This window comes from Festucalex cinctus, chromosome 14, assembly GCF_051991245.1.
Source record: "Festucalex cinctus isolate MCC-2025b chromosome 14, RoL_Fcin_1.0, whole genome shotgun sequence".
NCBI classification, from domain to species: Eukaryota; Metazoa; Chordata; class Actinopteri; order Syngnathiformes; family Syngnathidae; genus Festucalex; species Festucalex cinctus.
The window spans coordinates 21,907,308-21,926,108 of record NC_135424.1 but is presented as its reverse complement, the minus strand read 5'-3'; the positions used below and the strand labels follow the sequence as shown (position 1 = coordinate 21,926,108).

The 18,801-nt window shown below is 38.5% G+C and overlaps 1 protein-coding gene across 5 annotated transcripts in view; it reads left to right on the top strand.

The window, feature by feature from the left end:
- ltbp1 (latent transforming growth factor beta binding protein 1) overlaps window positions 1-18,801 on the top strand; it is a 97,352-nt gene that overhangs the window by 49,247 nt on the left and 29,304 nt on the right. For 4 of the 5 annotated variants that reach the window (XM_077494394.1, XM_077494395.1, XM_077494397.1 and 1 more), the window contains 6 exons: window positions 26-327; window positions 709-811; window positions 3,940-3,999; window positions 8,786-8,908; window positions 13,613-13,780; window positions 16,323-16,499. In XM_077494394.1, the coding sequence (XP_077350520.1) occupies window positions 26-327; window positions 709-811; window positions 3,940-3,999; window positions 8,786-8,908; window positions 13,613-13,780; window positions 16,323-16,499 (933 nt within the window). The remainder of the gene's footprint in view (window positions 1-25; window positions 328-708; window positions 812-3,939; window positions 4,000-8,785; window positions 8,909-13,612; window positions 13,781-16,322; window positions 16,500-18,801) is intronic. The other variant, XM_077494396.1, reaches the window with a different exon arrangement.

Below are 18,801 nucleotides of genomic sequence, written 5' to 3'. Positions count from 1 at the left end.
GCACCTTGTAACTTTCTATGACCAGTATTCAGCCCCAACATCGTAAACATTCACATCAAACATCCTCCTGAGGCATCTGTTGAGGTCCACCAGGTATCTCAGCTGGACACCCAACACAGTAATGGACAAAATCAAAGAGGTCCCCAGTCAGGATCCTCTTCATCCTCCAGCTACAGCTTTCATCACACTGAAAGCCGTCAGAATGTCCAGCACCATGGCTACAACATTGTCTATCCGGGCCAGCATGGGGACCAGATTACTCAGTACCAGCCTGTCTCCTCCAAGAACACGTTAGGCCGCTGCTTCCAAGAAACTGTCGGTAGTCAGGTAAGCATATGCGCAATATATTTATATGGGTCAAATTAGATCTAGTAATTACCAACATTTTTTTTCCTGATGGAAACAGGGAAATTATTCCCTCATCTTTTTAAAGGAGCTGGTTTATTTCATTGACGCACACAGCTATTTGAGGTACATAAAGGAGACGTTATGCATTTTTTCGACAACTTAAAAATAGTTCCCACACTTTTGCTGAAATAAAAGACAGTGAGCCAGCCCCCATCCCGCTTCACACACTGCTGGGCCAATGACCAGTATGGATTGCGTTAACATGCCGACTAAGGTCAGAGCTACGAATGGCTCAAATGGCACATGTTATTTATGGAATTGCTAATATTGACTATTAACTGTGTGCTTTGAATGTTACAGTGTGGGAAAGCTCTCCCGGGTCTCACGAAACAGGAGCAGTGCTGTGGGACCATTGGGACATCATGGGGATTCCACAAATGCCAGAAATGTCCAAAGAAACAATGTAAGTTGCTGTCATTAAAAAAATAAAAAATCCACACACATCATGGGAGAATTGTAATCAATGGAGATGAGCATTGATTTCTAAAGTCTTAGAACGTTGTCAATGACAAGACATAAAAAAAAAAAATAATAAAAAATAAAAAAAATCAATCAATCCACAGTCCATAATGTATTATTACATTTCCCAAGCAGGTTGTTTAATCAAACCAGTATTACCTTCTTGATACTTTTTAATCACTGATCCATTTAAAAGTGTAAAAGACCACCCATGATGGGAATAAGACCTAATACATACATACATTGCGTGATAATAATAATTAATAATGATGCTCTGAAATGCACTTTGTGCATGTTATGTCTTTTTTTTTTCATGAGAGAGATGTGTTTGTAAGCTTTTTATGAAAAATGGTGTGACTTGTGTACAAAGAGTGCTGAGAATAATGTGTGCGATTCCCTGCATGGTGACCCTGATCAAAGCGATTCTCTGTTATTCTATAATCCAAAATGTCTAATTCACACATCAATGCATACATATTGTACATATATTTCAATGAAATGTTTGTTGGAATTAATCTTGCAATTTCTTTAGCAGTGTGATTTTGTGGGTTCCTTTGATGCAGTGTTGTGTAAGAGGCTACTCAGGAATTGTAATTTCTTCAAGGAATGCATTATATAACCTTCATGCTAAAAATATTGTGGGACATTCAAGCTCATTGCTGCAATGACAACAACCCAGTACACTACCTCCTCATGCAAGGGTTGGTCACCCACAGAGATTCAATTTAAGCACAAATCTGACAACTTCATATGGAGGACCAAAACTCCCAAAATTAAAAATAAATAAATGGATAAATAAAAGTATATTAGTTGTTTATATATAAAAAAATAAATATCAATCAATAAATAAAAACACTGTTCTCTCACATTTATTTATTACATGCTGCAGACGCTCTGTCAGGACGAAATGTTATTCAAATATGGGGGGGTTGGGGTCCTAAGCATGTCTTGGGTTGAACTCCGCCGTTGCAAACTGCCTTTCAGTGGTCAAGTGGGCGGGTTGGTGACCAAGAAAGTCTCTCCGGTTTGCATGGCGAGCTCCAGCAATGGAGGACTATCTCGTCCACTGTCACCACAACTTGCGACAAGTCGTTACTGTCACCACAACTTACGGTTAGAGGTGATTGGGTTTGCAGTGGGGCTACTGTGGGTGCCAGCCCATGTGGGTTCATGGGTAATGAAATCGCAGATACTTTTGCTCAGAACAGCTTGAAGAGTCTGGGTTTGATGGTCGAACTTTCTTTGTGGAGAATGGAGTGTTGTACAAAACGACTGTGGAATACTGAGGAGAGAGGGCGGCATTTATTTCACATTAATCCATTAGTGGGCTGCACTGTTGATGCTGGTTTCACATGACAGGAGGATGTTACATTGTCACGGCTTGTCACTGTGGGCTGGATTTGGTGGGGCGGCATCTGCAGGGATGCTGTGTGGTTTGTGATGTTAAGGAATCAGTTGGACATGTGTGGTTGCATTGTCCATTCTATGCAGGGGAAAGGGAGGAGATGGTTAGTGCTCTATGGAAGTTTGGTCTGGGGGTAATGTCGCTGGGGCTGATGTTGGATCCTGCGGCTTCGCTAGGGAAGAGAGGGAGGGTGCTGTTGAAATTTTGGAGTAACACTGGGTTGTTTGATAGAATCTAGCGATTGTTAGGGAAGAGAGTTTCATCTCACTTGTAGGGGGGGCACTTCCATAAGGTCAATAAAGAGAACATATTTTAAAAAATTAGTCAGTGTTCCCTCACTATAACGTGGTTCACTTTTCACAGCCGAGCTGTTTCGCAGATTTTGAGTTGAGTTTAGTTTAGTTCATTGAAAGGACAGTGTGCAGTAACATTAAAAAAGATGGCTGCACCAGATTTAGCACAATGCTAGTTTCCATCTGTAGTCCTCATAAAATAAAATTACATAACAGCTAAACAACAACATACGATGTACCAGATTACATACAACCAACATATGAAGTACCAGATATGTAGTACAGCATTATTAAATTACAAATTTTATAAAAGGGCAGAATTATATAAAACAACAATTTAAAAATCTATAACAAGCAAAAAATACATAAGTCGTAGAGGTGGTGGTTGTCGTATGCTCGCTATTGAAGCAACAACAGTTATACTTGTGGCTGTGTCCATCAGACGGTACCCACTTGGGTATCGTCTGATGGACGTGTACCCAAGTACTAGAAATGTGAACAGGACTGATGTTCAAGGAGCCAGCTTTTAATGCCCTTAAAAAGCTGTAAAATTTTTATTTTTATTATTTGTTTTATTTTTTATTATTATTATTATTAATTTTTTTTATGTGGTCGGGGAGCCCGTTCCACTCTTTAACAGCTTTGTAAGAAAAGACTGAGAATAGGCAGGCTTTCTTTTTGGGATGTTACAATCGCCTCTCACTGCAGACCATGACACCCTGTTTTTAGTACAATTTTGCATGCATTTTTTTTTCTACAGTAATGTACCTATTTCATAATATTTATGAAGGTTTGAACATTGAGAATGTTTAAACAAGAGAGAAATGTGAAAAGATGTAAATGCCTCAATGAGAAAAGTGTATAAACTGTGTGGTGAGGGGTTTTAGAGTCTTAAAAAACATTTATAATAAATATAAAACATAAAGCTAACTACTTCATGGATTTCATTTATTGCGGCTATTTTTTGGAAAACGAGGGAACACTGTACATCAAACTCGCAGTGTAGTTTAATCAACAAAAAAGTTTTGCATGGTTTATAGATCATGTTTGTGTAAAAAAATATATATATAAACAAAAGGTAAAATTGACCATTTATTTAGTTTGCAGTAACATGTTTTGAAACCACTAAGCAGCGACATGCTTCTGTAAAAGTGCAACGTGCCAAAAAAAAACAAAAAAAAATCTATCTGTGTGGAAATCAGTGAATTAAAACAGTGACCCTTCAATCACATATTTCACAACCACTCAGCCATTATTTTCGCCATATAATGCATTCATCCAACAATGGTGCATGGATTTTATTTGTCATTTATCATATTTCTGAATAGAATTACTTACGTTTCCCAATTTGCATTCTCTTCATTCACTCACCAGCTATTCCTCTGATAGACTGCCCTCTGGGTTACAAGAAAATCAACAGCACTCATTGCCAAGGTAAGAGCTGGCAACATTGTGTCTTTATTTATTAATTCAAGTTTAACTATTTATTAATTGTCCTCAGTTACTTCATGATTGAATGGCTTGATTGAAAAATATATAGAATAGTATTTTGAACCATACTCATGACAAATACTTTTTCTCCAGAGACCCAATAGAGGGTGCTACTGTCTCATTTGGCTCATTGCCATTGTAGCCATGGGGACAAGGATTTAGCAGACAGACTACCACTGGGTCAAAATATCAGTGCTCTGTTTGGCCTTGAAATTTGCATATTATTTTTTAGAATAGGGTCTGAATATTAAGGAAAAATAGAGTAAGTATAAATATAATATAAGAGGAAAAAGTCTGCTTAATTTTATGAGAATATTTTCATAATGTCATGAAAATGGCATATGCGTGCATGGACTGTGGAGAATATTTTCAAGAGCCACTTAATATAAAGTTCATAAGCAGTCACTTTAATATGATTTTGTGTGTGAAGTTGTGTGTCTGTTCCTGAGAGAGAAATACTACAGTTACTGAAATTGAGTTGTGTTGTATTTGAGTGATCATTAATCATTTATCACTAAGAAGTGTTTTTCACACATTTTTTAAGGATATTAGAGATGATTACAAGGTCTGTCAAAGAAGATCCAAGACTGGTGTCACAAAATAGATATTTCAAACTACAAACTCTGTTCCCTTCGAAGTAATCCCCCTGGGGCCCAAAGCACTTTCCCAGCCTTTTCTACCACACCTTCATGCATTCCTGAAAGGATTCTTACAGGATCATCCGCAGCTCTGTCGTGATGGCCAACTTGATGTCATCCCCGTCTTCAAAAAGGGTTCTCTTGATGACTCACTTGAGCTTGGGAAACAAGAAAAAAAATTCACATAGAGTCAGGTCAGGTAAGAAGAGAGTTGATCCTACATGGTGATATTCTTCTTAGCCAGGAACTGACGGATGCTTAGGGCAGTGTGAGCCAGGCGCGTTTGTGGTCTTGAATAGGGATAGACTGATTATTGGCACCGATATTCAGCATTTTGAGAAATATCGGCATCAGCCATTTTGAAGAATCATATGGCTGATAATAGATCCATTAAAAAAAAAAAAAAAAAAAAAAAAAAAGTGTTAACTTCAGGGAACTAATTTAAATGTAAAAAAAAAAAAAAAAAGTTTATTTTCATTTTTGTTGACCCTGGGAACACCCTGCGCCTTCTGTTTTTGTTTGAAATTAAAACTAAGATAAGTAAAAATTTAATGCTTTGGATATTTTGAAATTTTGGAAGACTTTATTTTGTGTAGAAAACACAATTGTTTTTATTTAACTTTTGAAAACATGCTACTGATCCTGGGAGATCCCAGAACTTGTTAGATTTTAAAATAGATGTCTATTGACTAAGATTAAAAAACAAAAAAAACAAAAAAACTCCCAATATTTTACTAGCCCTAAAAGTTGCTCAATAAACATACGTTTTAAAAATTTAAATAAATAGATAAGAGCTGGAATTTGTATTTTTTCCAAATTTTGATGCTAATATTTTCCCTTTTTAGTGAAAATGAATATTGGCTCCAAATATCGGTTATCGGCGTCCTTCACTACTAATAATTGGTATCGGTGTCGGCCTCAAGAAAAACATATCGGTCTATCTCTAGTCTTGAAGCAGCCATAAATTGTCGTGGCAACTCACACCTCTTGTCATACACTGAATGAAGCACACACTGCAGGATTCCTGTGTAGATGTGCTATGTGCTATGTGTCCATGTGGTTGATCGTCGTCCACACACTGAGGGGCCTATTCATAAAGGTTTGCGTCGCCTTTGCACCGCGCTAACCGGCAAAAATTGAGCAATTAGGGAGCACCTAATTCACTAAACACGCGCAGATGGGGAAATCCGTCACTAAGTGCTCTGCCGAATAGATTGCGTGACGGTGCGCCAGTGTTATTTGCGCGTATGTAAATGAGGTAATTTGCATAAATTTGATGCAAAATATGCCCACCCCAGTGCAAATGAGACTCATTGATATGCAGCGTCTAATTCACTAACGTCAGCGCAAATAGCAACACGCGTTTGCGTGACGCAAATAACATTTTTGGAAAGCATGTATAACCTGACGCACCTCGATCTCCGGCAGTGCATGCCATTTGCAGCACAACATGCGCGGCTGATCACGCAGAGAGGAGAGAGAGAGAGAGAGAGAGAGAGAGAGGGAAATATTTCCGTGTTAGTTTAGGACAACATAACGTAACCCGGGCTGATAGGCAATGTCAGGGAGACATTTTACGATCATTCTTATGTGCCAGATGCATACTGTACACCCACGCCAACCTCTGAAAATATATTTTTAAAATACGATCGCAACAATAATTTGTACTTTTTGAATGAATGACGTCGTTGTCGTCCTCTCTGCTCTGTACAGCTTAATGGCGCTCTAAACGCTTACTCTCGGTCCAACCTCGCTTTCTGATAATGTCATATTTCTCGCAACTGTTACTTATAACAAGCATGTTCTTGCCGCAAATCCATTGCCATGTGTGGTAAATCAGGTGCAAATTTGCTCCAAGCTGTCAGTTTTGTGGGCGTGTTTACGCCGGTATATGATTAGAGCAATATCCTTAGTGAATAGGTTGGTAACTGGGCGCAGACTGCGGGTGCAGTTGTGGTGCAATATTTCGCGCTATTACCGGACGCAGCGCATTCTTAGTGAATATGCCCCTGAAGGTGAAAACTCATGGGGGCATATTCACTAAGAATGCGCTGCATCCAGTAATAGCACGAAATATTGCACCACAACTGCACCCGCAGTCTGCGCCCAGTTACCAACCTATTCACTAAGGATATTGCTCTAATGATATACCGGCGCAAACACGCCCACAAAACTGACAGCTTGGAGCAAATTTGCACCTGATTTACCACACATGGCAATGGATTTGCGCCAAGAACATGGTTGTTATAGTAACAGTTGCGAGAAAGATTACATTATCAGAAAGCGAGGTTGGACCGAGAGTAAACGTTTAGAGCGCCATTAAGCAGAGAGGACGACAACGACGTCATTCATTCATAAAGTACAAATTATTGTTGCGATCGTGTTTCAAAAATATATTTTCAGAGGTTGGCGTGGCCGTACAGTATGCATCTGGCACGTAAAAATGATCGTAAAATGCCTCCCCGCTATTGCCGATCAGCCCAGGTTACGCGATGTGTCTTAAACTAACACGGAAATATTTCCCCCTCGCTCTCTTTTTCTCTCTCTCTTTCTCTCCTCTCTGCGTGATCAGCATGTTGTGCGGCAAATGGCATGCACTGCCGGAGATCGAGGTTCGTCATGTTAATACATGCTTTCCAAAAACGTTATTTGCGTCACGCAAACGCGGTGTTGCTATTTGCGCTGGCGTTAGTGAATTAGACGCTGCATATCAATGGGTCTCATTTGCATTTGGGTGGGCATATTTTGCGTCAAATATATGCAAATTACCTAATTTACATACGCGCAAATAACACCGGCGCACCGTGACGCAATCTGTTCGGCAGAGCACTTAAGGCCTCAGCTCGCGCGGAGGCGTTACGGCGTAGCTCCGCTCGTGCGTTTGTCTCCCGACTTGTGCGCAATACACATCACAATACACATCGGTGTCTGCTGGAGTTTCACACCAAGTCCCGCTGTCGCTATGGCTGGGAAGCCACAGAGTGGCGATTCCTCTGCATTTTATGACGGATTCAGGAAGTTCAATTTAATTCAGAAACACGAAACAAAGAGAGGAGAGTAAGTTCATCACCGTGGCAATTAATTATTGCCAATTTGCACCGGTGTCGGCCGTAAACTCGCCAAAACACAACAGCCATGCGCTTAGCGAACACAGTTTTTTTTTTTTTTTTTTTTTTTATTTATTTATTTTTTTTGAAGTTATTGTTGATTTCCGCCTCTCGTCCCAGGCACATATCCACATGCTCAGCCGTGGTCTCCGAGCAGGATGTCGATTTGCGCCGCCCGTTGCCTTCACGGAAACTATCTGGGCGGGGGGCGGTGAGAGAGAGAAAAAAAAAGAAAAAGAAAAAACGCCATCGAACGGACCAATCAGAAGCGAGCTAGGCCCCGCCATCTACGGCGTTCAAGGATTGGCGACGTGTGCACCGCAGCCGGCCACGAGCGACGCGGCACTTAAAATTCTTGAACGCCGTAGATCACATGATCTACGGTCATCAATGCGAGAGCAAACGTGGAGGCATAAATTAGGCTTTAGTGACGGATTTCCCCATCTGCGCGTGTTTAGTGAATTAGATGCTCCCTAAATGCTCATTTTTTGCAGGTTAGCGCGGTGCAAAGGCGACGCAAACCTTTAGTGAATAGGCCCCATGGTTTGTTATTTGGGTTTGAAATATCCTTTTTGTGACAACAGTCCTGGACCTCTTCTGACTCACCTTGTATTTGGCAGGTCTGTAGAGGGAGAATGAAGTGCAAATTGTGTTCGGACGGGTCAGAAGCTCCTGATCTGTAAAGAGGGGTGACTTGTGATTTCAAACATTTGGAAAGGCTTGCTAGAAGGGTTTAAATACTTGCAAACGACAAAGTTGGCATCATTGTAACCCCACAGGACTCTATTTTTATAGACAGCACATCTGCATGCAGGAAGCAAATGCAGCGAATCCTGGTTTTCTTACAAGTGCAAGGCAATTGGCATGTGTTTGCCAATTTTTCATGGCATTGTCCTGCATAAATGACCAATTCGATTCGTTCCTATCATTTCAATTTGAAAATGCATACATGTTTTGTGCTCAATTATTATTTTTTATTTGCAGATTTTGATGAGTGCCAGCTGCAGGGAGTTTGTCCCAATGGAAATTGTTTGAACACTGTGGGCAGCTATCGATGTGTGTGTAAACCTGGATACATCCCTGGTCCCATGCTCACCACATGCATATGTAAGTTTCCTATTGCACTACAAACTACAGTCAGATGATATTATGTATTATGCGTCATCAAAAAGAAAAAAAAACAATAACATCAATCAGACAACCAACAATAAAAAAAACGAATAAATATATACCGCACAGTAATATGAATAAATCATATTTATGATAACGCTGTTTTTTCAGACTTCAAAAAAATCACACCAATTGGTATATGCTTGCAATTGCAATACTGTACATGTTTTCATTGGTTAGCAAGAGTATACAATTTCAAATTTTTGGTAAATTATTTAATTAAGTTCAAAAAATTTTATGTATTATTCAAATTTTGTTCATTAACTAGGGATGTCACAATACTACTTTTTTCAGACCGATATCAGTACGTGTTCTCAACTCGAGTAGTCACTGATACCAATACCATTAGTACTTAACTTACATCATATAATTGAGAATAAAATGTCGTTCATATTACTGATTAAGAAATACATAAAACTAAAAGTAGTGAAGAGAATGCAGCCCAATGTAATAGAGTAAAACATAACGGTTTCTTCTTAACATACCACATATACTCAAGTAAAAGTAAAAAGTATGTTGGATCAAAAATACTTTGGCTAATAAAATTTGTCCCAAAAGTTACTTGACAGCGTAAATGTAGCCCGTTCGTACACACCTCTGGTCATACGTGATGTAAACAAAAGTGCGGCAGCTAATCCAGCATTATGACTAACTGGTGTTAACAACAGAGCTCAAAAGTTAGGAAGCATTTCATCAAAAAATACTCAAGAAGAAGGCGATGCAAAGCTGCCTTTCATGGCAGCACAATGGTGATGTATGATGCATGTGAAAAGGCTAATTCCGTTTCTGACATAGGGACTGTTATCTCAGGAATCTTTTTGGCGAGTTAGCTGCTAACTTTTCATTAGCCTTAGCATACACAGGTTACGGTATGTTTGATCGATGTCATGTTATAATGTGTTGTCATGTCTGAATTGGAAATATGGTTATGTTAATATGCAGGTGTCTGCTATGGATCACGCTGCTAGTGAATGCAGTGTGACAACCTAAATATATTGTGTTAACTGCTCAATGTTGTCTATTCGCTTAAAATAATACATCAAATTTTGCATTGGTTTGAAAGATCATTTAAAAACTTTACTTTTTGTGTTTGATATTCGCATGATTTCCTGGCTCAATAACTGGGAAATACAGCATACATTTCCACATGCTCTTAAGCATATCAAGATAAGGAGATGTGCTTTTATTTAACATGCTTGATGCAGTGCATATGAATGTAGTGCATGGATAATGGCATGTTTTGTTTTGTTTTTGTTTGTTTTTTTACCGCATGCACTGCAAGGCAGACTGTAAATGGTCTACCTTTGCTTTGGTGGCTTTTATTGAACACCATAGCAGTTTTCATCAGTTGATAGTGGGTGGTTGATAGGTTTGAACTGACAATACATGTGCAGTGCTTATGGACCATTGGTTTTGTCCTGCATGTTACTTACATTTTGGAGCCTCTCACAGTTGCATTTGGGCAAGAGGCAGTGGCACCAAAACTTGACAACTAAAGTCCAGTCTTAGTTACAACAATGTATTAGTCCAAAACATGGACAGCTGTGCACTTAATCACCTATGTGTTTACTAAAAGTCCCACAGAATCACATTGTTGAGAAAAGAAATGGAGTGAAGGTGCTTCATAAATATTTCCCCTTAACTGTTGGAATAGGGTTATTTGGGGTACAATAAAAATTTTAAATTTGTCAAATATAGCAACTGGTTGGGCAACACCAACATGTCAGTCTTGCAAGGGACAGAGGTGGGAAATCCAGGTCTAGAAAGTAAAAACTGTGCCACAGTTTGGCATTAGCTACAGATGTTTTTACTCAACCGGCAGGTATACGAGGTCAGTTCGAGAAGCACCTCTGGCAAGGGGCCACTCATTCGTTTGTTTCCGTAATGGTGCGCAAATACTATTGTGAACAAGGTGTTCTTCTATGTTACAAACTGTTTAACACATTTGAAGTGGTCAATCAAATGTTCTTCCTTGGTATCCTACTGATTTACCCTATCATTTGGATTTGTGTGACTTTATTTCAACCAAATGGAATTGAAAATGGTCAAGGTTTATGATTTTCTGTGCTCAACTGTATTGGCACCTACCAGTGAGTCTATTCACATTACAGTGCTGTCACTGTAATGATTAGACATGGTTGAAGGAAATCATTATTTATCACCTGGGTCACTTGTTTATGATACAGCAAGAGGAAACACCATATTCATTTGATTTATTCATTGGATCAGTCGTTTATCAGCCAGAGCAGTTACCGGTACCAGCTTGGTGGGCAAATTCCAGTTGTGATTATTTTTTGTTTTACCTATACCAATACCTATACATCCCTAGTTTATGTTCTGATATGATGGAACTCTCAGTCTAGTAGCTTTTTTTTCACCTCAGGAAGTAAATGACTCGCTTGTGTAAAAAATAAAATAAAATAAAAAATAAAAAATAAAAAAAAGGCTAAGTGTCAGCTTATATGATATGACTAGCAAATAACAGAAAAGAGAACAGTTAAAGGGTCATAATAATCGGGTGGTAAGGGGTGGGGGTGTTATGGTTTCATCAGAAAACTCAAATAGTCTTACAAAAAAACTAAAGCAATAAACAAAACATTAAAGTACAAAAGAACACAGCTGTGGAACAAAAGGTGCTACCAATTAGATAGGAGCATAAATTACAAAGTACAAACAAATCAAAAATTGTTGCTAGAAAAGAATGTCCTAAAACCATTCTACTGCCACGTGCAGGAGGACCAGACTGTAACCCAAAGAGACAGAAACCAAGATTGCACACTGCAATCAGAAGAATGATCTGGTGACATGCTGGGGAGCCTTCGCACAAAGGCTCGTTTCAATGTATCCGCACGAGTTTCTTGCCGTTTGGGCAGTTCGACCGACCATACGGCGGCTCGGTTTCAGAGCTTGAAACCGATCACTTTTGAAACTGGGCTCTAGAGTGGAAAGATTTCAAAACGCACCCCGTACGTTCCAATGTGGACACCATAGCAGGATAGCTACTACTCCGGTGATGACGTAATTCTCTCATAATGGCGCATGAACCACCAGTCTGTCAACAACAAAGGCGGATATCCATCTCATCGTTTTGCGCAACCTCCTTTGCTTGTTTATGGTTTTACAGCAAAATGTTTTGTGTGATGTTATACTTGAATCAACCGGCATTTTCACCTCCTGTGTTGTGTTCGTCTCACTGATCTCTATATATTACTGGATAACCAATAGCCCATACACGCCCGTGCAAGCCATTGAAGGCACACGGTAGCCATCTTACTCCTCCCATCTCGCAAGCAGATTAGTGTCTAAACTACTTTGAAGACCCCCTTTTCTTCCATTGCTCAGTTCCTAGATTCCAATATTAGATTTGGCAGTCATCTTTTGTTGAATTACAGTTATAATTCTGCAATAAAAAAAATAATAAAACAAATTTCCTCCTGTAAACATCATTAAGCATATAATTCATCTTCTTCTACGCTTTCCTTTAACTCTCTGTGGCAGCACTAAAGTGCCACTCCAGACTTGACATATATATTACAGCCGTTAAATGTCCTTGGCGTTTTCTTTTGGACACTCGCATGTCTTGAGACGGTTCTGTCTGTACAAGATTTGTTTGAGGAACAAAGTTGGCTTTGCTTCCATGTAAACAGGGCTTTCAAACAAGGAACTAATTACCAATTGTCCCCAGGTGTGCACATCCCTACTCAGCTTCCCCACCTTGGGGCCACTAACAGATCGTAGGGAAAATTTAGAGGAAAAAAAACACACACATAACATAAGACAGAACATAACGGGCGGGGATCACCAGGCATAATATTATACATTACTTGTGAAACACTGTGCACAAGTCCTTTTTCATAACAGCCATTATGATAAAGACAAACTAGCAGAAGTAGTGTAGAAAGTGGTGGTGTATAGTGTACAGGCCAAGGAATAACCGAGTTGGTATTTGGATAAAGGTGCAATTAATTGATTTTTCATATTTGTGAATTCAGCCTTTATTCAAGTGTTTTACTTAATCTTGAGTGATTTTCCATTACGGATAAACAAAGCCTAAATCTATCCATGAACGATCTACTTGTAATAGTGGATCTTAAAAGCCTTTATTTTATTTATTTATTTATTTATTTATTTGTTCCTCTTGGAGAAAAATATTTTGTCTGTTCTAGTTAGAACAATTCCAGCTGTCATTGGTATGTGACGATGTTTAATTACACCATTTGACTTGGAAAGCCCAAACTAAACCCCTCTGCATGCTTTCATCTCAACCAGTGCTTGGCTGTCAATGCATGCTAATGTTTACTCATGTCTTTCCTGCAGTGTTTAATCTGTGCTGTGTTGGGTTTAAATGCGTTTCTGTGTTTTGTGTTTAGCTCTCAGTGTTGTCACCAGATGTGGAGGAATGACCAATCGACACAAAATACTTTTCTTTTTGCAGTTTGGTGTTTTACGACTGTTTATTTATGTCATATGTGACACATATATTGGTGTCAAATGAGGCAAGTTTTCTTTGGTGATGGGGACTTCTTCATTTCTTCACTTTGTCATTTCTTTCCCCTTGTGTGTCCCTTCTGGTACTCTGGTGCACCACTTGCGTCGCATCTGCTCTGCTCCTCTTTGTCCTCCTCCTGCACACCTCCTCAGCCAACATGCCTGCAATCCAAGAGGAGAAGGGGGCTTGCTTCCGTTTGGTGAGCTCAGGGAGGCAGTGTTTGCACCCAGTGTCTGCTCAGCTGAGCAAACAGCTCTGCTGCTGCAGTGTGGGCAAAGCCTGGGGACCACATTGCGACAAATGTCCCCCACCAGGAACAGGTAAGGCCTCCAGCGGGGTTAGACTCTCGTCATGATCCAAAAGTGTCTTTTTTCACTTGTCTGAAAACACATTTAGACCACCCCCGAAATAAGGTTTTTGCCATATCTGCCCTAAATTGAAGGGACACATAAAATTGACTTTTTTAAATTTCTCATATCCAAATTCTGTAGTCGGGTCTCACGAGTGCCTGCCCACTCATCATGTATGAAATGATGCGACCAAGTAAATCTTTTGGGGGCTGCCTACTTTCCATAATGTGTTTATGAGTAGCTGTTCTGACACAGACTGTCATGTGAGTGGTTCTCATTTACATAATTTACATTAAAACAAAACAGCCACTGACTCGCTGTACTCTTAGCAATCATGGGAACAAAAACTGGGCTCGGCATTGGCCTCACAGAGGAAGTGGGTTGAGCATCGTGTGAGACTGAACCAACACCTCAAAACAGGCTAATTTTAGTGACCAATGGGTGAAAAGTGGAACAAAATTCTTCAGCTTTAAAGTGTTTTGTCAAAAGTATGTTACGGATATGTCATTAAATTGTGAAACAAATGCATATATCTCTTTTAACAGCACTGATAATTAGCTAAATATGTGATCATGTTTCTGTAATGGTTACTACAACAGCATATAAAACCTCTATTTTTATTTTTGTTTTACTCATAATTTTTCAAATTTACTGTCTTGATGGGGAAAAAAAATAGCACATTATTATTTTTGTAATGATGAAGAGAATTATAGTTATTGACTTGCTTTTTCTAACAGAAATGAATATTTAAAAAAAACATGTTGGGAGCTCACCAAAATTGTAAGTGTCCATATTAAGTAATTGACTTTCTTTTTAATTCTTTAGTTTTAGTTCTGGATCTTCACAGAATGATGAATTTATTGTCTTCTGAGAGCCTATGCTCGCTTTGTGTGAGGTAACATATACACTTAACAACAAATACTTATCACAAACTTCCTCATACATGCCCATTGTACATAAACTCTGTTTTATTATTACCCTTTTGAGAAGCTGCATGCTTTTTCCCCCGTGTCACAGCTTGGCTTATTAGTTGCTTTTTTCGTGTACCAACCGCTTTCCTTGTACAGTAGTTTTGAACTTTTGCCATTGACCCTTTTTCTCTTTTTTTCCTCACATTTCCACATGCTAGTTGAAATGAGTTTGGATTTGTAGGTGCAATGAGAAACAACTTTCCGAATTTTTTAGTTAATGAGTTATCTAAAATAGTTTTGGGTGATGTTTTTGTTTTCTTTTTTAATTTCTTCTATTTTGCCAAAAAATTGTGAATGTACGTTTTTGTTTGTTTTTTTAAGTCGCAGATTTTGTCCATTTTATATAAATTTGTAACTAGTGTGCATATATTTCAATTTAACTCATTCACTCCCAGCCATTTTCACAGAAGCAGTCCCGTTCGCTCCCGGCTGTTTTACTGGATTTTGATTGATTTTGCATGGCCCACAGAATATTGTGTTCTATTGCTATAAAAGCATGGAACCTATCAAAAGAAAGATTGTCTCTTCTTTCATCAGGAAAAAAAGTATGTTTCTATCTGTTTCTGTTTTGCAGCAATTAGCATTAGAAGAGAGCTAAGTTTCATCAGTTTTCACAAATCTATTTAAAATTGTAAGTAATTAGCTTTTTTTCTTGATGGCCCTGGTTGATCTCCTTTGCTCTGCTGCCACCTGCTGGCCGTTTGTTTAATAACTACCATTTCTGCAACCATTCTTTGCAGTTGAGAGGCTGCATCAAAGCCTTCTGTATGCTCTAGTATTAAAAAAAACAACAACAACAACAAAACGTATAAATACGTCTTTGGGACACTTAGAATATTTTTAAAAAACATATTTACATGTTATTGGGAGCAAATGAGTAGGGGAAACCCTGTTAGATGTTCAGTTTAAAAGAAAAAAAAACAATGAACAGATGCAAGCTGCAACATCATCTTTAAGAAACAGTAATATAGGAAAAAATGCCAATATTAGGGGCTTTTCCACCGCTGGAACTTTTGGAGAACTTCAGTTTACTTTGGTAAAATTCAGTTTGGGTGTTTTTCCACCAACAACAATTTCCAAGGTAATTAAATTCCCCAGGGGGCATCCAAATACTATGTCAGGAGCAGGGTCTTGCTGAGCCAGGCTGGAACTTTGAGGGAGCAGGCTGCAATGGCCAAGACTGGTTGGTCAAATTTGTGGGTGTTGTTTTTACATCGTCTGGACTCATCAAACTCATTTGAATTAATTACAGAGAACACGAAGACGCTGTGGAAACACGATTGTAAATTCATTGCTGAACTTTTACAACCAAGAACTCCCTTTACCCAGAACTCAAAGTTCCTGGGCTTGTTGGTGGAAAAGCAGCTCTTGTCTTTTTGAAGCACAATGAGAACCTCAATTCAACACATTCCTCATTATTTTAATCTGAACTACCACTTAAAATCTATTTCATGCAATTCTGAAAATGATTTTGTGCAAATAATGTCATTGTCTATCGAAATAGGTATCCTAAATATTTGTGTTTTTCTTTCCCTGTATAGCTATGTTCAAAGATATTTGCCCTGGTGGGATGGGCTACACTGTTCTCCCAAATCCACCCGTCAATAAAGTTACAGTTACATTCCAGCAGACATCTATTGATGCACTTACACCCCACCTATTGCCAACACCCGAAAAACCAGTGGTGGCTTTTGGGAAGCCAGAAGAGATTATACCAGGTGAGTCTATGATTTGGTTATTTGCTTTAATTCATATGCATGGGGAAAAAAACAGACATTCTTGAGAGTGATTATGTAAGTTTTAAGTATGAACACAATTCATGAGCTAAGATTTAAAAACCAAAATGGAACTATGGGGAAAAAGTAGCAAAAAGAGATGCATTTATTTTGCTGATTGCATTTCGAGGAAACAGCTTTTCAGTCAATGACTGCTAATGGGTAACAGTCATTGTTGTTTCCTCTCATAAGGTCCGTTGCCAGGCCTTGACTGCAGTCTACTGAAATTGCTGCTTGTTTGTGGGACTTTCTGCCTTCTAGTTTGTCTTAAATGAATGAAAAATATGCACATTTGGATGACTGGATTGGCTTTGAAAACAATTACATTTCATTGTCCCGAACTTTTGAGCAGCTCTAGCTGTATGTTTTGGTTCTTTATCTGTCTGTGATTTACACTACAGGTGAGCATGACCAGTCCTGATTTCAACTAGTGTCTATATACTCTACATATTGATTGATCTGCTTTCAAGTGACCCATATAAGCTGTTAAACAACTTAAGTACAAAATTGTACATACATTTAAAGTGATAGCATGGGCTGGTAACAATACAAATCATTTCCAGTTTTCAATAGTCGGTTGTACATCCCAGATTTTAAGGAACATATTAAACACAATAAAAGGGAACCACCAAATTTGCTGAATTCAAAATCCAGGTTGTTAAAATGTGTTTTCCGTTAATTATAACATTCTAATATTTTCTGACATAAAAAGATACTGTAATCTGGTACTTATTAGGTCCTAAAATTCATAATACAACCTCAGATTATCAATAAGGCATATATTACACTGTGCTATTCAAAAGACAATCATTTCGCCCACTCATCTTTACACCATTATGAGAATATTTTAAATAAATAAATAAATATAATAAATTTTATTTTATTTATTTATGTGTTTTTTTGTGGTTGGTAGTCCTGTTGCATGACCCAACTTTTTCCAGCCTTTAACTGTTGGACAGATGGAATTAAGTGAATGACACCCAGGTCCTATGGCGGTAAAACGACTCAAAATCATTCACAATCCTCTGTGCTTGACATTTGGTATGACTTCTCCGACCAATGGAGAGTGTGATGCATAAAAATGCCACTTTATTATACATGGCAAACTAATATAAAATAATTGGATGAACATGGTTTTAGCTTAGTACCACAATTCCATCCTAATAAATTGTTTAAATTCAATCTGTTTACATTACCAGTATATTATTTAAGTTTAGTTTAGTAGACAGAATACAATCTGAACATTTTCAGTCGGTAACTATATCTTGCATTCAATTAACATTGTTGTACTTGTTTCGTCCAGTCTGACAGACTGGAATACCTGCTTAAACAATTTCATTGAAGCATGTGAATAGAGGAGGCAGCTTGAAACTCAAATGGAAGAGCACTCCACAATTTGAAAGCAATAGACTGCATTTTTTTTTTTTTTTTACCACATTCAGCTGAAGCAAGATGTGAGCCATCCAGCCATAAATTGCAGTCAGCAATCATGTAATCAGTTATCAAGATTAAAAGAAAAATACATCTGGAGTTCACCGGCATACGAGTGGTATGAGATACCTTCACATTTGCTGACGTCAGTAGAAAGAAGCATGCAAAATGGATGGCCCCTAAGACTGACCCTTAAAGAACACCATTGACAAGGAGAATTTGACAAACCTTTATGAAAACTTTTTTCAACAGTTATAACCAAGATCAGCCAATATTCCACTGAGGGGTGGAAGTTTGTGAAGGTAGCGAATGTTGGTTTCTTGTCAGGGTTTGTTCACAGTCGCAAACGTTCGCCGGACATTCACCAACAGTTCGAATATATTTTTCTTGTATGCTCAAAATTTCCTTACAAAAAAAAAAACAAACAAAAAAAAACTGTTGGAGATCATTCCTTTTCATTTCAATTATTATTCAGGTCATGCTTGTCAGTTTCCAGTTTAAGGACAAACTGTTAATAAGTCTTTTGCTGCAGAGTACAAATGATAGCTACATTTTTTAGCCAGAGTGAAATTGAATTTTCCTCGCATTCTAGACAAACATAACAAAAACAACTGACAGAAATCCATCAACCAAGATTGGACCAGAATGTATAATGGGGCCTTGGCAGCCATTGACTTTGGCATTTTAGTACCATGTCCAATGCTGGTGGGGTAGTATGTTGTTTTATCTCCAAGCTAAGAATACTTCCATCCATCCATTTTCTTAACCGCTTATTCCTCACAAGGGTCGTGGGGGCTAAGAATACTGACTGGGA